Genomic DNA, 20,550 nt, shown 5'->3' with positions numbered 1-20,550 from the left:
AGACAGCAGAGATAAGCCATCCCCACCACGTCCCATCCAAATTCCTGAACCAAAGAACTGGAAACAAATAAAATGATAGTTTTAATCCCTAAATATTTAGGTAGTTTAGTTCACAATAATAGATAACATAAACACCAAGAACAGGAACACATGCTACTGTTTTAAATAAACAGTATAGTTTTAAAAGACTAAAACTACATATACATCTAAGAGTAGAATAGTGGATTGCATGTGTTTCTGCTCAAAAAAAAAAATATATTATGTAAGTAATAATCAAGGAAGCAAGATCCCACTATTCAGGGCCCTGATGGCTATATGCTAAGGCTGTTATTGACTTGCTTTTTTAACAGCTTTTACTAACCTGAGGTTTTACCTATCTATAAGTTAGAAGATGACCGTATATCATTCATAACACATGAACAGGTGAGAACCTACTGTACAATTTTACTTTAGCAATACTTTAATAAATTTACCTTGTAAATCAAGTACCAATAGCTCCCCTCTTGTATATTCATATGTCCAGTGGCTAAAGGCCAGCATGATTTCTTCCAGTGTATTAGTTGGTATAATCTCATCACCATTATTATTGTTGTATTTTCTAAATTCTCCAGTCATACATTCTTCCACAGCAAACCACTGTCCTGCTGAATGGCAATACAGCAGGAAAACTTCAAGGAACCTTATGAAAAACAGTTATAGATATTACTAGTAGTTTTGTTAATAAAATTCTAATTGAGCTTTTAAATGGGTAAATAATTAAATATTCAGCATTAATAACGAAGGTCAAAAGACAATGGTATCCAGATAAAACTGCAAGATCTCAGAAAAATTTCAAGATTTACCTTGGAGAATATGGTATGGATTTGGGTTTCATTTGGTTGAAGGCAAATGTGAGCTTTTGTGCTGCTCTCTGTTGCTGAATTTCCTACAGAACAACAACAAAAAAATACACCAAAAAAATCCCCTTGCTGAACACTGAAACTAAGAGGTTTTTTGGTTTAACATACTTTAGAAGACAAAACATGAACTCCAAATAATGTTCTACTGTTACGCATTCACTAGCACTTACTCTGAGACAGAGATGCAGAACTGTATCTTCCTTATAAATACTTGACCATGTGTTGACCACCTCAGGAAGAAAAGATTTGATAATATAAAGATGACCTGATTTGAGGATATCATGTTCTGACCAGGTACACTGTACTTTGACAGCTCTCCGTAAACCTCCTCCCATCTCCTCTTTACTTAAAAACTCTATTTTGGCACAGAGGCCAAGCTGTGACCAAGACGACATGCTGTTATTCAGTATACTGGGTGAACTCTCTTCCAAGCGATACACTGTGACAGGCTCACCTGCAAGATGAACGGACACAATTTGGGGTCAAATTATGACCCTTTAAAATGACAAAGTAGAATAAAAATTGGCAGGTATCTTGTTAAGATTAAGTAAGAAACAGAAAATGAACTGGACAAAGTTGTAATTTTATAAAGGAAGTTTAAGGGCAACAAATGCTCAGAAATCAAGAATCTACTAATATTTCTAAATTTATGTATATTAGTAATAATAAGCATTTTTGAAATTATGATCATTTTCAAGAAAAACTTTAAGAAAGCAACTGTTCCACAAAATTTGTGATGTCAACTTATCTATGCTTTCTATACTAAACAATGGGTTAAGATCCTTTCTTAATTAGAATACACTATTACTTCTGGATATGCCGAAAATACAGAAATCTAATATTTCTGATCACTCCTTCTTCTATTTAAACTATACCTGACTCTTGCTAATTAAAATTTATATGAAATTGACACTTCTCAACGTGACCCTTCCTTCTATTACCACCCATGTTCTACATCACAGCTAAAAATCACACTATTAATAAAAGGTTTATTTTCTCCTTCATTTCTTTACTATTTGGATTTACCTCTTGGAGGCACAGGTGTAAATGGAATGCTCTGGGATAATCTCATCAAATTATTTCTTTCCACAGCTGCACAAAAATGAGAGAAAAATAATGAAATCCTTTCTAAAAGCTCAAAATAGTTAGATTTTGTTTTTAATAATACTGACCTGAGTAATAGTAATTTGTATCCATAACTGGTTTAAATGGAGAAGCGAGACCTAAAATGGCAAATAAACAAATGAAACCCTTTTAAAAGTACTAATGTGGTATAAAAATTTTTGCTCATTCTCATATAATCATCCTAAGTTCCCTTCATATAAGCTCTCTTCACTGAACAGAAAAAACAAATAGTAAAATACACTCATCATGTGCTTGCTCTATTATCCTTTTTCATTGTGCCAGATTAGTCCTAACTGTGCACTCAGATACCTGGAAGGGAAAAAGCACGTGACATTTCACACTCTCCTGTCATAAGCTGCGCTTTTCCCACACCCTCCACCCCCACTCAAAAAGGAAAAGATCTTTTAGTTTAGGAGCTGGAGCTTGTAACCAAGTAACCATTTTAGTGGGCTGACCATAAGAAGATGAACTTCTGGAATGTGAAACATACCCAAAAGCCCTTCCTCCATATTTAAATGTATTTGAGGATTTGACTTTTTAACTGTAATGAGAAGACTGGAGAATCAATTGAATTTGCCATGTGTTAAGTTTACAGAATATTAATGAAAAAGACCTTACTGTCTTGAGAAGAAAATCAGTCAATAGTTTTAATACTATGTAGGAAGTATAAAATATACACATTATATATATATTATAGGACTATATATACACATGTATATATGATGTATATATGTATGTATATATGTATATATGATGTATATATACATCATAGGACTATAGAGGAGGGGTACTAAATGCCTTCTGCTTGCAGAAAGGTTGAAGGATGTCTCAGAGAAAGAGAAGGGGAAAAAGAATAGTCTGGAAGACAGTGGTGTGGTCAGGGCAACATTTTCAGACACGGAACTGTTAAAGCACATGCTACACTTGAGAAACTGCAAGTTTTTTAGTATGAACAGAAACAGCAGTTTTCAAAACTAATTTTATACACATAAATATATATCACGTATAATAGATATAAATAAATTTATAATAAACATATATCAGAATCACCTGTGGGGCTTTTTCACTGTGCACCTACCCAGATTTCACTTCAAAAAATTCTGTAGGTGTGTGTCAGCGTAAAGTGATTCTCCGTAAGTACTTGGACATGTAACCAGGACTGCAAACTAACGAGCAAGAGTACAGGCACGCCTGTAGGAGGTAAAGCTACAGAATCAGGGAATACCAAATAGTTAGGAGCCAAATATGCCATGCTAAGAAAGGACACGATTTTACCCAATGACAGTGAGGAAAATGTAAAGCAGAGGAGGATCAGTTTGGTGGAAGAATAGAAGACAGACTAGAAGGGAGATTAAGTGGCACAACTCTAAAAACCTATGGGACAGTAACAACTAAATGTGAACACATACATACCCTACCACCTACAAATTCCAGTCCTAAGTACATGCCCAATAAAAAACAAATACATATGTTTACCAAACAACATGAACAAGACTACTCATAATGGCACTCATGGTTCATAATAATCATACAATGGAAGCTACTGAAATGCCTATCAAATAACAGAATGGATACATTCAATAGATTCATATAAGGAAATACTATATAGTAATGAGAATGTGCAAACTACCACTATACACAAAAATATCGATGAATCTTATAAACATATGTTAGGAGGAAAAAGCCAGACACAAAGTACATACTTTATGATTCCATTTATATATTCCATAAACAGAGACAAAACTATACATGTGTTATTCAGGGGCAGAGGTTAAAACACAAGGACACGAGGAGCTGGGATACTGGCAATATTCTGTTTTGTGACCTGGGTGCTGATTACAGGGGCATAGTTGCTTAGGGAGAATTCACTGAGAGGCTTATCTCTACCTTTTTTGTATGCATGTTATATATACTTCCAATAAAAGGTTTAAAAAATGATGAAGTGTGAACTGAAAACAGCAGAATAATGTATAGTGGAAGATGGAGTCTTAATATTTAAGAAGTAAATACAACAGGACTTTGTGAGTGCAAGGTCAAGGGGGTCAAGAATAACTCCTCAGGGGCGCCTGGGTGGCGCAGTCGGTTGGGCGTCCGACTTCAGCCAGGTCACGATCTCACGGTCCGTGAGTTCGAGCCCCGCGTCAGGCTCTGGGCTGATGGCTCAGAGCCTGGAGCCTGTTTCCGATTCTGTGTCTCCCTCTCTCTCTGTCCCTCCCCCGTTCATGCTCTGTCTCTCTCTGTCCCAAAAATAAATAAAACGTTGAAAAAAAAAAAAAAAAAAAAAAAAAAAAAAAAAAAAAAAAAAAAGAATAACTCCTCAGATTTTACCTAGTAGACTGAAAGAGTATCATTCACTAAAACAGGGTATACAAGGGAAAGAGCAGACTAGGTCACAGGGACGAAGGGGGGCAGGATGACAGTAAAGATGTATCATTCACATGGTGAGTTCATGTATATGTGAAACTACTATATTGAAGAGAAACTAGGTGAACAAAGAACTTTTTACCACCTTGGCTCTTTCAAACACGAAGTCTGAAGTTTCTTAGCTAGAATAATGTGGTATTTGCTATAACATAACATCATATATAATCCTCATTTTTTTGCATTAAATCTACCATATGGACTCACCATTTAACGTTCCTTCTTCAGATGGCCTAAAGAAAACACAAAAAATACAAGTTGTGACACAATCTTTGTTTTGGCTACCATACACTTTGTAAAATTATGATTATTTAATATAACGTGATTAAAGTAATTCTGAGATCCAGATTCACTTTTGTTTGAATATATGCCATTTCCCTTAAAGCCAATGCCAAATTCATATATGGATATAAATATATGTTTAATCTGTACTAAAAATCTCTTTCCAGCTCTTACCTTCTACCTAATATAAATATTTTATTATAGGAAGTATTTTGACCCTAGCATCATCCCTTTGCTGTTGATAAACTACTCTTTTCTCAGCACCCAAAAAGTGCTGACCAACTCCACCTTTCTGGGTACTTCTATGGCTCAACATTCTGTAAGACAAGGTTCTCTTGTTAGCTGAGTTAACATCAACTTCAGGTACCTATTCTGTATTTACATCCTATGGTTTTGGTTATAAAACACAGTATACTCTGAAGAGATCTGATTACAGCTTGATCTTCCAAGTGCCATACAAGGCCCAGAGCACCCAAAGAACTTGAACACTGCATACCCATGTGGCACCTGGTTTATTTTCTTCTCTATATATTCACATATATTTCTGATGCACAGAAAGCAATAGGGGAAACACTGTGGTTCCTTCTCAAATAGTCCATATCAGAAAGTAACTCTCCCATGCTGTGCTGACTGCTCAGAGCTCAGAGCCTGGAGCCTGTTTCCGATTCTCTTCCTGTGTCTCCCTCTCTTCTGCAACACCCATCCCCGGCCCCCCCACTCACTTTCTGTCTTTCTTTCCTTCAAAAATAAACAAACATAAAAAAAAAGATGACTTTTTCTTTTGTAAACGTCCTCTGGAATCCTAAAATATAGTAATCATAGCATTGCCATAATGATAGTATAACTATATAAAATTGTAATTTTATTTATTTATTTATTTATTTTTAATATATGAAATTTATTGTCAAATTGGTTTCCATACAACACCCAGTGCTCATCCCAAAAGGTGCCCTCCTCAATACCCATTAAAATTGTAATTTTAAATGTATATATTAACTCATAATAAATGAGTTCCCCCAATCTCTATGTAAAGACAAGAGATGTTAAAATAAATAATCATCACTCACAGATAAAAGAGTGTTTTAAAAGATGGTACAAAGAACAGAAAAAACCCCAATAACTATGATACTTTTCAGGTTAACGATGAGAAAAGGCTTACTTACATTTCTCTGTTTGATGGTCTATCTTGTAACCAATCCTTTAGTCAAAAACAAACACAAACAAAAATTAAAGAAAAAAATCTCTCTAGAAGAAGCATAACTGTTTGTTTAACCCTGTTTTGTTTCCTATAGTCTGAAAAATTAATGTGAAGTCCTTATTTTATACAACTAAAAAAATAATAAATGGATATAATTACCATAAGACCATTCCACAAGGTAGAATAAAGAATTTCATGAGTGCTATTTCCTACAACATAATTACACTCTGGCTAGTTTCTTTACTTCTGATGACAACTTTATATTCTTATACATTTGTTTCTATGACTCTAAATAGTATGTGCTCATTGAAAAAGAAAAACACAACGAAGTAGAAAGAGTAAAATTAAAATCATGCATACTGTAAACAAATCACTAAAAACATATAAGCATATCTCATTGAAGTCTTTTTCTGTAACGTGCATATTGTTTTTATTCTGTATTTTTGCCATTTAATTATAACTCTATAATTATATTCTCATCCAGTTTAGTAATTCTCTGTTTGGCTGTGCCTAATCTATGTTATTATAACCCCCACTGAGTTACTTTTTATTCTAGATTTTTATCTAATTTTTCAGGACTTTCTGAGTAGTATCTTTTCTTTTTTTCATATTTGTAATACCTTCTCTTTTATGGTTTTAGTCACCTTAATCATATTATTTTATAACTTGTAACCAGTAATTCTAGTATCTCAAGTTGGTAGAGGTTTATTAATACTGTTTGTGTAACTTGAATCCCAGAAGTTCTGTAATTTCGCATTGTCAGGTCATCTTCAATGGAACTTACTTTGTGGCAAAATTGTGCAGGGTGTGTCCTTCCAAAAAGGAGGAATTGTTACTGTGAAACTGTGTTCACTAACCCCCTTTCCTCACTGAAATAATTTTTTTAATAACATGACTTTCCATAATATAATCTATCTCCTTATAGCAGAATGTAAATAAAATGTTCTTGATGATCCAGGCTAATTATGAATACTGATTTCTATACTTGACTATAAAGGACCAATTTTTCTACTTTCTCCCAAGTTATTTATCTTGATGCCAGAGTATGCTTTTAAAGAGTATTTGCGGGGAACCTGGGTGGCTCAGTCGGTTAAGTGTCCGACTTCGACTCAGGTCATGATCTCACAGTTTGTGAGTTCGAGCCTCGCATCAGGCTCTGTGCTGACAGCTCGGAGCCTGAAGCCTTCTTCGGATTCTGTATTTTCCTCTCTCTCTGGCTCTCCCCAACTCATGCTCTATCTCTCTCTCAATAATAAATAAACTTTAAAAAAAAATTTAAAGAGTATTTGTAAAATCAAATACTACCTCAATTGGCTGGGAATGACTACATACAACCAGTTTCAATACAAACAGAGATTCCTACCTTTCTTTTGAATAAATTTTTCTGTAAAATTTCCTAACTATTATGCAGATAGTAATCTCTCTGACATTGGCCACAGCAACACTTTTTTTAGATGCATCTTCTGAGACAAGGGAAATAAAAGCAAAAATAAACTACTGGGACTACATCAGAAAGTGTCTGCACAGTGAAGGAAACAATCAACAAAACTAAAAGGCAACCTACAGAATAGAAGAATATGTTTGCAAAAAACATATCTGATAAAGGGTTAGCATCCAAAATATATAAAGAACTTATACAACTCAATACCCAAACAACAAATAATCCAATTAAAAGATGGGCAAAAGACATAAACAGATTTCTCCAAAGAAGACATCCAGATGGCAAACAGACACATGAAAAGAGGCTCAACATCACTCATCAGGGAAATACAAATCAAACCTACAATGACACAGCACCTCACATCTATAAGAATGGTCAAAATCAAAAACAGAAGAAACAACCAGTGCTGGTGAAGATGTAGAGAAAAAAGAACACTCTTCCACCACTGGTGGGAATGAAAACTGGTAGAGCCACTGTGGAAAACAGTTTGGAGGTTCCTCAAAAAGTTAAAAACAGAACTACCCTATGATGCAGTAATTGCACTACTGGGTATCTACCCAAAAATACAAAAACACTAACTCAAAGGAATACATGCACTCCTGTGTTTACTGCAGCATTATTTATAACAGCCAAACAATGGAAGGAGCTCAAGTGTCTAGTGATAGATGAATGCATGAAGAAGATGAGGTATAAATATAAATATAAATATAAATATAAATATAAATATAAATATAAATATAAATATAAATATAAATATACCACGGAATGTTATTTAGCAATAAAAAAGAACAAAACTGCCACTCTGGAAAACAGTATGGAGGTTCCCCAAAAAATTAAAAATAGAACTACCCTACAACCCAGCAATTGCACTATTAGGTATTTATCCAAGGGATACAGGTGTGCTGTTTTAAAGGGGCACGTGCATCCCAATGTTTATAGCAGCACTATCAACAATAGCCAAAGTATGGAAAGAGCCCAAATGTCCATCAATGGAGGAATGGATAAAGAAGATGTTATATATATATACATATACATACACACATACAATGGAGTACTCAGCAATCAAAAAGAATGAAATCCTGCCATTTGCAACTACGTGGATGGAACTGGAGGGTATTATGCTAAGTGAAATTAGTCAGAGAAAGACACATATCTTATGACTTCATGCATATGAGAAATTTAAGACACAGAACAGATGAACACAAGGAAAGGGAAGCAAAAATAATATAAAAACAAGGAGGGGAAGAAAACATAAGAGACTCTTAAATATGGAGAACAGAGGGTTACTGGTGGGGTTGTGGGGGGGGGGGAATGCGCTAAATGGGTAAGGGGCATTAAAGAATCCACTCCTGAAATCATTGTTGCACTATATGCTAACTAACTTGGATGTAAAATAAAAAAATAAAATAAAATAAAAAAAGAATAAAACCTTGCCATTTGCAACTACATGGATGGAACTAGAGTGTAGTATGCTAAGTGAAATAAGTCAGTCAGAGAAAGACAAATACCATTATGATTTGTTTCACTCATATGTGGAACAAAACAAATGAGCAAAGGAAAAACAAAACAAAACAAAACAGAGAGAGAGAGACAAACCAAGAAACAGATTCAACTATAGAGAACAAACTGATGGTTACCAGATGGAAGGTAGTGGGAGGATAGGGTAACTAGGGGGTGGGGATTAAAGACTACATTTATCATGATGAAAAACATAACATGATAAAAACAAAAAAACATAGACACACATATACATACATACAAACAAATTCTTAACTATTCACACTACAGGAAGAAACTCTTTTCAAAGAATAAATTGCTAATATTCTAAGAATAAATGCACTAATGTCAGTTTTCTAAGGTAAAAATTTTTGAAAGCTAAATAGAACCTCAAATAAAATATCACCATCTTTTTTTAGTTCTTCTTTAATAAATATATATTTTAAAATACACATTTGTTAACTGAAATGTACAAACCGGTAGTAAAGCTGCTTTGGAATCTACTTCATGAGTTTCTTCTGTGGATGGCCTTCTATTGCTAGTTTCCACTTAAAGAAAATTAAAAAAAAAATTAGTTATACAACTAAAATGTTTTGATACCAACCAACCAAACACGAAGTGTTTCAACACACAGTGTAACTTTCATAAACTAACTTATCCTCTCCCCAACACTGCTGAACATTAATAGTTAACATGAGGCCCACAGGCCTCTTGGCAGGACACCAAAATTATTCAATTTATTTTTGTAAAAAAGCAGTAAGAAATAAGAGTCTGAAGGAAAAAGTCTTAGTCTTCCTATTTCCAAATTTCTTGTGTATTCATTCTATCATGGATATTTTTTGTGTACAATCACCATTTTTTTTAACCATAAAAAGTAGAATAATATATATTTTAGGGTTTTTGTTGTTGGTTTAACTTTAAGCTTGGAGATCTTTCCAATCACAGAAAATTTCTCTATTCTATTTTGATGCTACACTGAACTTCATACTATGGCTGTACAGTAATTGTAGAGAATAACAACCAAACTCCTACTAACGGACATTTGGTATGATTTCAATCTCTTGCCATTCTAACATTGCAATTAATCATCTTATACATATTAATAGTCTTATACATACACTGTTTTACAATAATGGAAAAAATAGTTCATCTTTTCTGCCACGACTTAAAATGGCATCTGTCATATTTTGTTATTTTATCCTAAATAAATTTTAGAATTAAGCCTATTTTTAAAAAGTCAGGATGTTAAATTATTTTTTTAATTTTTTTTTAATGTTTATTCATTTTTGAGAGAGGGAGACAGAGTGCTATCAGGGGTGGAGCAGAGAGAGAGGGAGACACAACCTGAAGCAGGCTCCAGGTTCCAAGCTGTCAGCACAGAGCTTGACACAGGACTCGAACTCATGAACCATGAGATCATGATCTGAGCCGAAGCCGGATGCTTAACTGACTGAACCACCCAGGTGCCCCAAGGATGTTAAATTTTAAAGTAACTTATAATTCACAACTTTATGCACAGTAAAGAAAAACCTCAGAATGAATGAATGGTGATGGGAAATCTTAGAATGAAATTTGCATTCTAAGTGTAGAGGCCAAAAAAACCAGACTGAAGTACATTAGAAGAGTCTGGGCAAAACTTTTTCTAGATGATGAAACTGATAGCATTACGTATCTGAGTATCTTGAGGAAATGTAGCCCAACAGCAGAGAATCTACTGTTGATCTAGCCAAAATTATAACTATATGGTGGGAAAGAATAAATGTGTGTGCATGGGCATGCGTGTGTTTGTGTCTTCTGGGAACAGGAGGAAGAGGAAAAGTTTGATCCTTGTCTTCTTTAGTGGGAGGTCAATAATTATTGTTTAAAACTGAAATACGAGGATGCAAAATTAGAAGCGTGTTAACTTCAGAAATAACATCCATGTTACTGAAAATAATTCTTTTTCTTCTGTCCTAACCATTCTACCATATCTTTTTATTTTATTTTTCAGTGAGAATACTAAACAGGGACGCCTGGGTGGCTCAGATATCTGACTTTGGCCCAGGTCATGATCTCATGGTTGGTGAGTTTGAGCCCGCGTCGGGCTTTGCGGATAGCTCAGAGCCTGGAGCCTGCTTCGAATTCTGTGTCTCCCTCTCTCTCTGACCCTCCCCTGGCTCATGCTCTCTCTCAAAAAAATAAAATAAATAAATAAATTTTTAAAAAGAGGATATTAAATAGGAATGAAAACAGCCAGAATCCTTGCCTTGGTTCCCCATCTGGCTTTCAACATATCATTATGAAAGAGAATATCTGTGATAATTTTCTGTAGATAACCCTTTATTCAGATTAAGGAGACTCTATTCTAACTTTAGGAAGAGTTTTAATTATGAATGGATACTGAATTTCATCAAATGCCTTTTCTGCAGCTACTGAGATGAACAAATGATTCTTCTCCTCTGTTACTATCATGCATCAATTTTATATATATATATATATATTCATGCATCAATTTTATATATATATATATATATATATATATATATATATATATATATATATATATATATATATATATATATATTCCCCTCCACCCCCAGGTAAGCTCTACACCCAACCCGGGCTTGAACTCACAACCCTGAGATCAAGAGTCACATGCTCTACTGACTGAGCCAGCCAGGTGCCCCTCATCAATTATATTTCTGATGTTAATGTTAAACCAACTTGCACTCCTGGAATATATCCAACGTGATACTGCTGTATACAAAAAGAGAATGAAAGGGGAGATGATGGTGAGGGGGACATGGTAGTGATGTTTTTCTTAAGGAATCTTATAAAGGCTACATGTACATTAATGAAACGTTGACTAATAAATTTATATGCACATATAACCAACTCATAAAAAAGTATGTTATGGAAACATCCCCAGTCCATTTAATTCTCAAGTTAAAAATTGAAGGTGCAGAGCAAAATGTATGGTATGTTACTTTCTGTGTAAAAAATAAAAGGAAAGACTACCGTCACATACTATGTGTGTGAAACTCTACAGGATAAATAAAAATAACAGTGGTTACATACAGGGCTGGAATGAGAGGGAGACTTATTTTCAAAGTGCTTGTATGTGTATGTATTTCAATTCTGAACCAAATAAATGTATTAACTACTAGAAAAAAAATTTTTTTAAGTTTATTTATTTATTTTTTGAGATACAGTTGAGTGGGGGAGGGGCAGAGAGATTGGGAGAGAGGAATCCCAAGCAGGCTCCACACCGCCAGCATGGAACCTGATGCGGGGCTCAAACTCATGAACCTAGAGATCATGACCTGAGCTGAACCAAGAGTCAGACATTTAACCAACTGAGCCACCCAAGCACCCCTGTATTAGCTATTTTAAAAGTTAAATTAAAAAAATATGTTGACTAAATGATAATACTGATTAAAATAGATTTATAAAAAGCAAGTCTTTATATTTCATCTTTAGGACTAAACAATTTGTAAAAAATATCAGAATACTAGAATTGTGTGTTTTATTCAAGGTTGCAGCAACAATGACGGACCAGAATCGTCATTCTCTGACTCCCAAAACATTCACTGCTTAGGTGTGTGACATACGTAATAATACATTTAAAGCTTAAGTGAATATGTTTGGTAACATAATTCACATAGTCAGAGAACTTACCTTGTTCTGAAGGAAGAGGAATAGAAGTTTTGTGACACTCAGTAAATCCAGCATGAGAACTCACGTGTTTCAAAGTGTTTTCAGAAGGAATATCATTCTGCATATTACACATATACATAATTTAAAAATAATCAAACTGAATTTCAAATAAATGTTCTAAGTAGTATAAGAGACTCTGTTTCTATTTAGCTCAATATACTTTAATCTACCTAGTCACCAAAGGGTATATTACAGGTTACAGTTAATTTTCTTCAATGACCTTCTCAAAAAACTGCATCAAAATATCCTACTTGCTTATTGTTCATAAATCCATCTGAATGGATCCTTTTTCATAGTAATATGATTTCATTAAAAACTTGGGAGAAAATAAAATATTTATCAGTTCACCCAAAAAAGAAAAAGCTATTTTACACTAATATTGATAGATTATAACAATTTGGAAGGTGGAAGAGTGGTTTTTTTGGGAAACCTCAGTAGGTTTCTTGTTGATTATATGAGCTGTTCATATAACCAAAGATCTATCTGCTCATTATTTGTCACATTTCAATTTTTTCCAAATTTGTTTTGACTTATCTATGATTTCCATTTTTTTGGTACTTCTATCTTTTCTCATCCTTCGTTTAATATCACCTCTTCCTCATGTTTAGAAAGCCCTCCTGGTTTTACTGACTTGGTATTACTATTTTCTTAAGTTTATGATTTGAGCTTTTACATTTAAAGCTAGAATTCATCTGGGCTTATGAAGTGACATGAGAACATAAACAGGCTTTTCCAAATGTGTACTCAATTATCCAATTTGTATTTACTGACAAGGCATTTCCCTTATCGTCAATTTCTAATCCAACTCTTCTTATTAAATTCTTATTTGTAAACAAGTTACTTTGTAGTCACTAAAATGTTTAGCTAAATATTCATGTTTCAACTGTTCTACCTGTGTAATATTTTATAGTCTAATTCTCCCTCATTTTCTTCTTTTTCCCTATATATTTTCCCAGATGAACTAACAAACTACATTAAAATAATGTGGGGACAACCCAATACATTCACACTGTTTTCTCTTTTCAACTATAAACAATTCACATTATGCAACTTTAAAATATTTCCAAACCTCTACCACCTCTCAGAAAGAATGAATTTAAAACTGTTACTACCAAAATAAACTATTACTTTCATTTAAAAAATTACTTGTATCTCAAGAAAAGTAAGTTTTTCTACCTTTGATGCTCTGCACTCTTCATATACAGCTGATTTATACAGCCAAGTGAGAGGGCTAACATTTTTTCTGTAGTTACAGAGCAACTCCAATTTCCTTTCTGATTTTAGTTGTTTCTTTTGGAACCAGTTCTAGCTATTTATTTGCTTAAGTATTTTCCATCTATGACACAAGTTCTAGTATAGGATTGATGGTGGGCTTCAAGGTATTTGTAAAACCCCATATACCTTAATAGATAAAATTTTGTATATGTCCATTTTTTGGGGAAGAGGGTCTACAGTTTTCATTTGATTTTCAAAGGGGTATATAACCCACAAAAGTTCAAGAACTCAAAGTCTCAGACCATCATGGGCTAGAACTCATTATTCTATTATTACAGTCTAAGTTCTTTTCCTCTAAGTTAATTACTCAAAATTGTTTAATTCAAAACACAGCCACAGAAACTTGTAATTTCTTCTTACTTTTACCAGGAAGTTATCTGCTCACTTCAAAATTTTCAGCGCACTCTTGCTTTAAGTTCATTTAAACTCATTGTTAAAAGGCAAAATCTGTGGGGGAAACCTTGCCAGGTACCCTTTCCCATTAAGAAATATCCATTTATCCTAAATGACTTCCTATGTATATCAAGTGCTTCTTTATAGCAAAACGATGCCACCAGAATGTGCTGATGTAATTTTTTTTCAACTGCCATTGTGGTACTTATGAAGATAGTTTAAAAGTTCAGTGATACATATTAGACAATGACAGCCTAAGTCAGAGTAATTGTTACTTGGATTGAAAGAAACAGATAACTAAAAAAATATTTAGGAAACAAAACAAGTTAGACTTGGCTGTTGATTGGAAGAGAGACAGAGCAGTGCAGTTTTGCTCTCTAAACTAAAATGCTGATGTTATTAACAGAGGCAGGAAATACAGAAGAACAAATATATCTGCTGAGCAAGAAGATGATGAATTTGAGTTTCTGACTGCTGAGTTTGACAACTATAAGAGTCCCAACTAGTTAGCTCTAACCTTTTACTGTGGTGTCATGTCAATGCTCTAGTCAGAATCTCTCCAAAGATTTACTTTCCCTACATCTCTTCCCAGCCTTCAGTTTTCCTGTCTAAAATCCAAATGCAGATATGGCTATAATAAAATTCATGCTATTTTCAACTCTATAGCTAAGAAATCATATTCTTGGTTTCCTCTTGACTCCTTAATCACTTTACACAATAGTTACTCTAAACCTTCTCTTTCTCAAGTACTCCCTTGTGGTTTCCATTAGTCTTACTGGAAAAACAAATGCCTCAAAAGATTCAACAAACTCCCCAGATTACTTTTTTATTCTCTTTAAGTTTTAAAAAAACTTTGTGTGATTTATATACAATGAAGCACACAGATTCTTAAAGAGTAAGTTAGAGAAAAGTTTTAGCATTCTTTCTCTCCAACCCAAAATATTTGTGTGACAATTCTCTTCTATCAGTCAGTCCTCCCATCTGAAAAAAGTTATACTTTTTATCTTAAGATTATCATCTAAGTGATCGATTTCACTCCATCTAGGTCTTTTTGCTTTTTTAAATTATAATTCCCAGTCAGTTCTTCCTCCCTGTAAGAAACTCAAAGATAAAACAAGAGATACAACTTAAAAAAAAACCACTGGTTTCCCTACTGGTTCCTTTCCCTCATTTTAAGACTCTATCATTATGGGTATTTATGAAAGCAACAGTTAAGAAGTAACTTTTCACTCACTGTTCTATACATTTAAACAGTTACTCAACAAATATTTATTGAGTATCTTACACCTGCACATAACAGTGTAGTTAGGTATATTCAGCTTTTTACTGATTGCTAGATTCCTTGACAGACATGGTTATGTTCTAATAAACGTCTGGGCCTGGGAAAGAGTTGAGCTCTGTATTTAGTGAATGAGAAACGTATAGGGAGAAGCATGTAGAAAAAGAGAAATGTTAAATTGGTGTTTTTATGTTCATTAATATAAGTGCAAACTATTTGTATACTTTTCAGATTCGATTGTTTCTTCTTTTTAAATGATGTATGATTTAAATATTTGGGATCATCATGTTGGTGATGGTTTCTGCTAAAACTGCATTTTTATTGGAACGTTTAATTCTATTTTGAACTAAACCCCCAAATAGCAAAATAAAATTGAATTGTGCTGTAATAAAGATTTACTTACAGATAACATTTCTTTTATTTTGTTTGATGTTTCTTTGAACTTCTGTAAATAATCTATGCTATCTCTGTGTCCTTAAAGAGAAAAAAAAAGATTACAACAAAAATATTTACTTTTTATCAAAATAACGTCATTGCTTAAAGTCTATATAAACAAGTGATTCATATTGCTTTCCAAGTAGTTTTGAGGGCTCTGAAGTTTCCTATAGATCTTTTGATAAATACTAAAAATATTTAGTCAAGAAGCTGGAGAAGATGAGTAATTCAGTTTATAGTAACAGCAAAAGCCTAAGGGCCTTCTAAAAGAATCCAACATGTGATATGAATTGCTTGAAATTTAAAAAGAGGGAAGCGATCATTTCTACTATTAATAAATATAAAAATACATGGGGTGCTTGGGGGGCTCAGTTGGTTAAGCATCCAACTCTTGGTTTCGGCTCAGGTCATGATCTCATGGTTCGTGAGTTCGAGACCCACACCAGGCTCTGCACTAACAGCACAGAGCCTGCCTGGGATTCTCACTCTCCTTCTCTCTCTGCCGCTTCTCTGCTCTGTCTCTCAAAATAAATAAACTTAAAAAAGAAAGTTAAAAAAAAAAAAAAAAACTACATATATGTTATACATATATATCCAAACTATATATACACAAATCATATATAAATATATAGATAACTAAATATATCCATCCCAATGGCAATATACTAACAGACTAAAAATGTGCTTTTACAGAATACATTGGGATAGATTTTATGTAGGCAAAGTTGTCTCTATAAATCCAGAGTAAACTGTATATAACCTAGCAGTAGAGATCAGTATGGTCTGTACCTAGATAACTTACAGGGTTGGCCTCCATGTGGAGATTTTACATGGACATATCATATTCTTTGACTAATCTCAATACATGTTCCACGACTAGGTAAATTTCTAAGCTGGGAAAGCTCAAATAAGTATTAAGACAAGGTTAGGATGCCACCCGATGAAAAAATTCAAACCTGAAGAGACAGAGGGCATCACTCATGCCTCAGAACACTCTGGTCATGTCCACAAACGACCCAAGTTATTTTTTTAAGAAATTTTTTTAAAATACTTTAATAAGCTAACAGGAAGACTCTTAGAACACTATATTCTCCCAAATGCAAGGAAACGTTAGCTCTATGAAGTATTCCCTCTTCATCTTTTCCTTCCATATGATACACTGTCAACATTTAAATATGCTTAGGTCTCTCCATCATTAAAAATAAAACAAGTAAGGGTCGCCTGGGTGGCTCAGTCAGTTGAGTGTCTGACTTCAGCTCAGGTCATGATCTCACGGTTTGTGGGTTTAAGCCACACATCAGGCTCTAGGCTGACAGCTTGGAGCCTGCTTCGGATTCTGTGTCTCCCATTCTCTCTGCTCCTCCCCTGCTCACGCTGCCTCTCTCTCTCAAATAAACATTAAAAATAATTAAAAATAAACAAAACAAATAAAAAACCTTACACAAAAACCACATTATGAGTTCTTTCTTTTTATATTTATAGTAAGTTTTTTTTTTTTTAATCTTCTTTTTTAATGTTTATTTTTTGAAGGAGAGAGACACAGAGCGTGAGCAGGGGACGGGCAGAGAGAGAGGGAGACACAGAATTCAAAGTAGGCTCCAGGCTCTGAGCTGTCAACACAGCCTGACGTGGGGTTCAAACCCACAGGCTGTGAGATCATGACCTGAGCTGAAGTTGGACACTCAACCAACTGAGCCACCCAGGCGCTCTGCCTTAATAGTAAGCTTTTAATTGCCCATCCCATCTGTAGTCTCCCTCTTTACATTTCCTCCTCTCATTCACACTTTATTTCAATATAATCTGGCTTCTGCCTCAACTGCTTCACTGAAACAGATTTCACAAAGGTCATTAATTTATTATTACTGCCAAAATAAATACATTTTCAGTCCTTATTTTACTTCAGCTAGCTGACGTGTTAAGAATGAGTCATTCCTGGGGCGCCTGGGTGGCTCAGTCGGTTAAGCGTCTGACTTCAGCTCAGGTCATGATCTCACGGTCCGTGGGTTCGAGCCCCGCATCGGGCTCTGTGCTGACAGCTCAGAGCCTGGAGCCTGCTTCAAATTCTGTGTCTCCCTCTCTCTCTGACCCTCCCCTGTTCATGCTCTGTCTCTGTCTCAAAAATAAAAAATAAAAACATTAAAAAAAAAAAAAAAAAAAAGAATGAGTCATTCCTTTCTGAAATGCTCTTCTCTCTGGGTATATAAATGGGTCGACCATAAATCCTCCACTTTCCAAGCAGAGTCCTGGTTTTCCCTATTGCCCTAATGTAATTTACTGTACCCTGTCACTCTCAAAAGTGTACTAGTTGGGCTGAAAAATTATATGGTCACCCTATTTATAAGACACTGATCTTTTCCAGTTATTTCTATCTAGCCTCCTCTGTACCTTTCTATTATTCCCCTAATATTTAACGTTTATGAATAACTCAGGTTCTGTCAACTAGTTAACTGAATTCAATAGAAGAGTCTCAAATTCAAAAGAGCCCAAGTAAGTTTTACATACAACTGTTATTATAGTAAATTCACCAAAGAAGAATGTGCCAATAGAACTATTACAGCTCAATTTCAACCTATTTCCCCGACTTGATTCCTTTTAGAAATTTTAGAACTATACTCTATGAAAAGTAGTCCACTTATCATACAAGTTCATAGTTTTATTAATTAGCTACTTATTTTTATTTCTAAGGTGATAATTATAATTTTTAATGTTTATTTATATTTGAGAGAGACAGAGCATGAACGGGGGGAAGGGCAGAGAGAGAGGGAGACACAGAATCTGAAGCAGGCTCCAGTCTCCGAGCTGTCAGCACAGAGCCCAATGCAGTTCAAACTCATGAACCGTGAGATCATGACCTGAGCTGAAGTCAGAGGCCCAACCAGCTGAGCCACCCAGGCACCCCAGGTGATAATTAAAAAATAAATAATATTTATATACAAATGTTAGTTTGCCAAACTTACCTACAAATGCTCCAAATTCTACATTATCTCCTTCTGCAGCTTTAGAGCAAATAGTTTCTTGATCTTTGGTTACAGTTTCTGAGTGGCTTTTACAACTTGGCTGGGAAGGTGTACTAACAAAAAATTTGGTTGGTGGGGATGACAGATGTGGTATGCTATTAGATGAACTGCCTAATTTTTGATTTTTACTGAACATTTTTAACATTTCTACCCCATGTGGTCTCTGTCGCAGTTCTGGAGGAGAAATAGCACTTGGGAATAAGGCACCACAAGAGGAACCAGCCTCTGGGAAATTGAATTCTTTTCTCTGGGGTATTACAGGTAAATCCTGACCAAATATGTTACATTGGGTATCTTTTTCATCTTTCATAAAAATATTACAAAGAAAAGGATTAGTACTTTCAAGACCACCTTGAGGAAGAGAGGAGCTAAGTGTATTTACAACACTATGCTTTTTCCATACAGAAGGTCTTATAGGACCATCATCAATAAGGTTTTGAGCCAAATGTTTGGAAATACTCAACTCTCGTGTGATTTCATTGTGAACTTTGCTAGCTTCTGAAGCTTTCTGGGCAGTGAGTGTTTTTAATGTATCTACAGTCAGGGCTGAAAGATCTTGCAAATGGCCAATTTGAGAATCTAATGACTGTAATGATCTTTTTATATAGTTGACACGATCTCCAACTTCTTTAATTTGAATGCACATCTGCTCCACCCTGTAGGAGAAACACAGGCTTTTTATAAATGTTAAAAATTAATGTTTGAGAGATTCTTTCTGTAATCTCAATAAATGCCAATGGTAAAAAGAAATTTTACATGTACTCACACAAGGTAAGATATAAAATATGATTATTTATTTATAAAAGGCACACTTAATGTTTAAGAAGGATCCACTGCTAATTCTACTGTAGTAAAATGCAAGATTTCATTAAACATTTTTGTTCCATAGGCTATTTATTATGATTTCTGCACATTAAAGTAACACACACACAAATATGTATAAAGCTACACATATAAAGAACTAACATTACCATCTGCTTCCAGAATGTAGCAAAGCCAATGGGAAAAAAAATGCTTTAAAACAATAAGGATAGTTTCACTTTTCTCCACTGACTCTTCACTGTCCTCTATAACAAGGTCAAAAAATAACAAGAAATTGACTTACACTAAGTATTAGAAGAACTGAATTGTCTTCCAATATGTAAAACTATTATTAAGTTTACTTATTTGACAAACATAAATTGAACAATGGGCATGTAGAAGACATAAAAAAAACCCACTCTGACATATCAATTATAATTAAAAAGCTTCTGAACCTTTCAAAAGTGACACGAATTCTCTCTTCACTCCCAGAATGGAATTTGTCATCTTTTTCATTAAAATACATCTCAACACACTGCTCTTCAAAGTCATGTAGTTTCTTTTGATCTTCTTCTGTTAAAAAAAGTTCTAAGCAGGGAAAAGAACAAAAAAATCAATGAAGACTATCAAGATATCAAATTGCAGTCATGGGTCTTATGAATTATTCAGGGTTCATAAGACTATATCCATCATCTATATACTTATTCTCTTTTTACTGTAGTGTTTCTAAAGCACTGGACAGATATTTCCTTTTTTTTTTTTTCTTTAGCAGAATAGTTTCAGGTACCTCG

The 20,550-nt window shown here is 34.3% G+C and overlaps 1 protein-coding gene across 2 annotated transcripts in view; it reads right to left on the bottom strand.

Moving 5' to 3' along the window:
• Positions 1 to 20,550, bottom strand: part of TRPM7 (transient receptor potential cation channel subfamily M member 7) — a 122,354-nt gene that overhangs the window by 13,240 nt on the left and 88,564 nt on the right. For both annotated transcript variants that reach the window (XM_060618536.2, XM_060618537.2), the window contains 12 exons: positions 20,215 to 20,347; positions 18,899 to 19,614; positions 15,910 to 15,980; positions 12,521 to 12,617; positions 9,341 to 9,411; positions 5,891 to 5,925; positions 4,653 to 4,678; positions 2,072 to 2,122; positions 1,926 to 1,991; positions 1,070 to 1,353; positions 843 to 925; positions 474 to 679 (listed from right to left, as the gene is read on the bottom strand). In XM_060618536.2, coding sequence (XP_060474519.2) covers positions 474 to 679; positions 843 to 925; positions 1,070 to 1,353; positions 1,926 to 1,991; positions 2,072 to 2,122; positions 4,653 to 4,678; positions 5,891 to 5,925; positions 9,341 to 9,411; positions 12,521 to 12,617; positions 15,910 to 15,980; positions 18,899 to 19,614; positions 20,215 to 20,347 — 1,839 coding nt within the window. The remainder of the gene's footprint in view (positions 1 to 473; positions 680 to 842; positions 926 to 1,069; positions 1,354 to 1,925; positions 1,992 to 2,071; positions 2,123 to 4,652; positions 4,679 to 5,890; positions 5,926 to 9,340; positions 9,412 to 12,520; positions 12,618 to 15,909; positions 15,981 to 18,898; positions 19,615 to 20,214; positions 20,348 to 20,550) is intronic.

Source organism: Panthera onca, chromosome B3, assembly GCF_046562875.1.
Source record: "Panthera onca isolate mPanOnc1 chromosome B3, mPanOnc1 haplotype 2, whole genome shotgun sequence".
Lineage (NCBI taxonomy): Eukaryota > Metazoa > Chordata > Mammalia > Carnivora > Felidae > Panthera > Panthera onca.
Note: the sequence above shows the minus strand (reverse complement) of the source record. Positions and strands in the feature narration are given on the sequence as shown.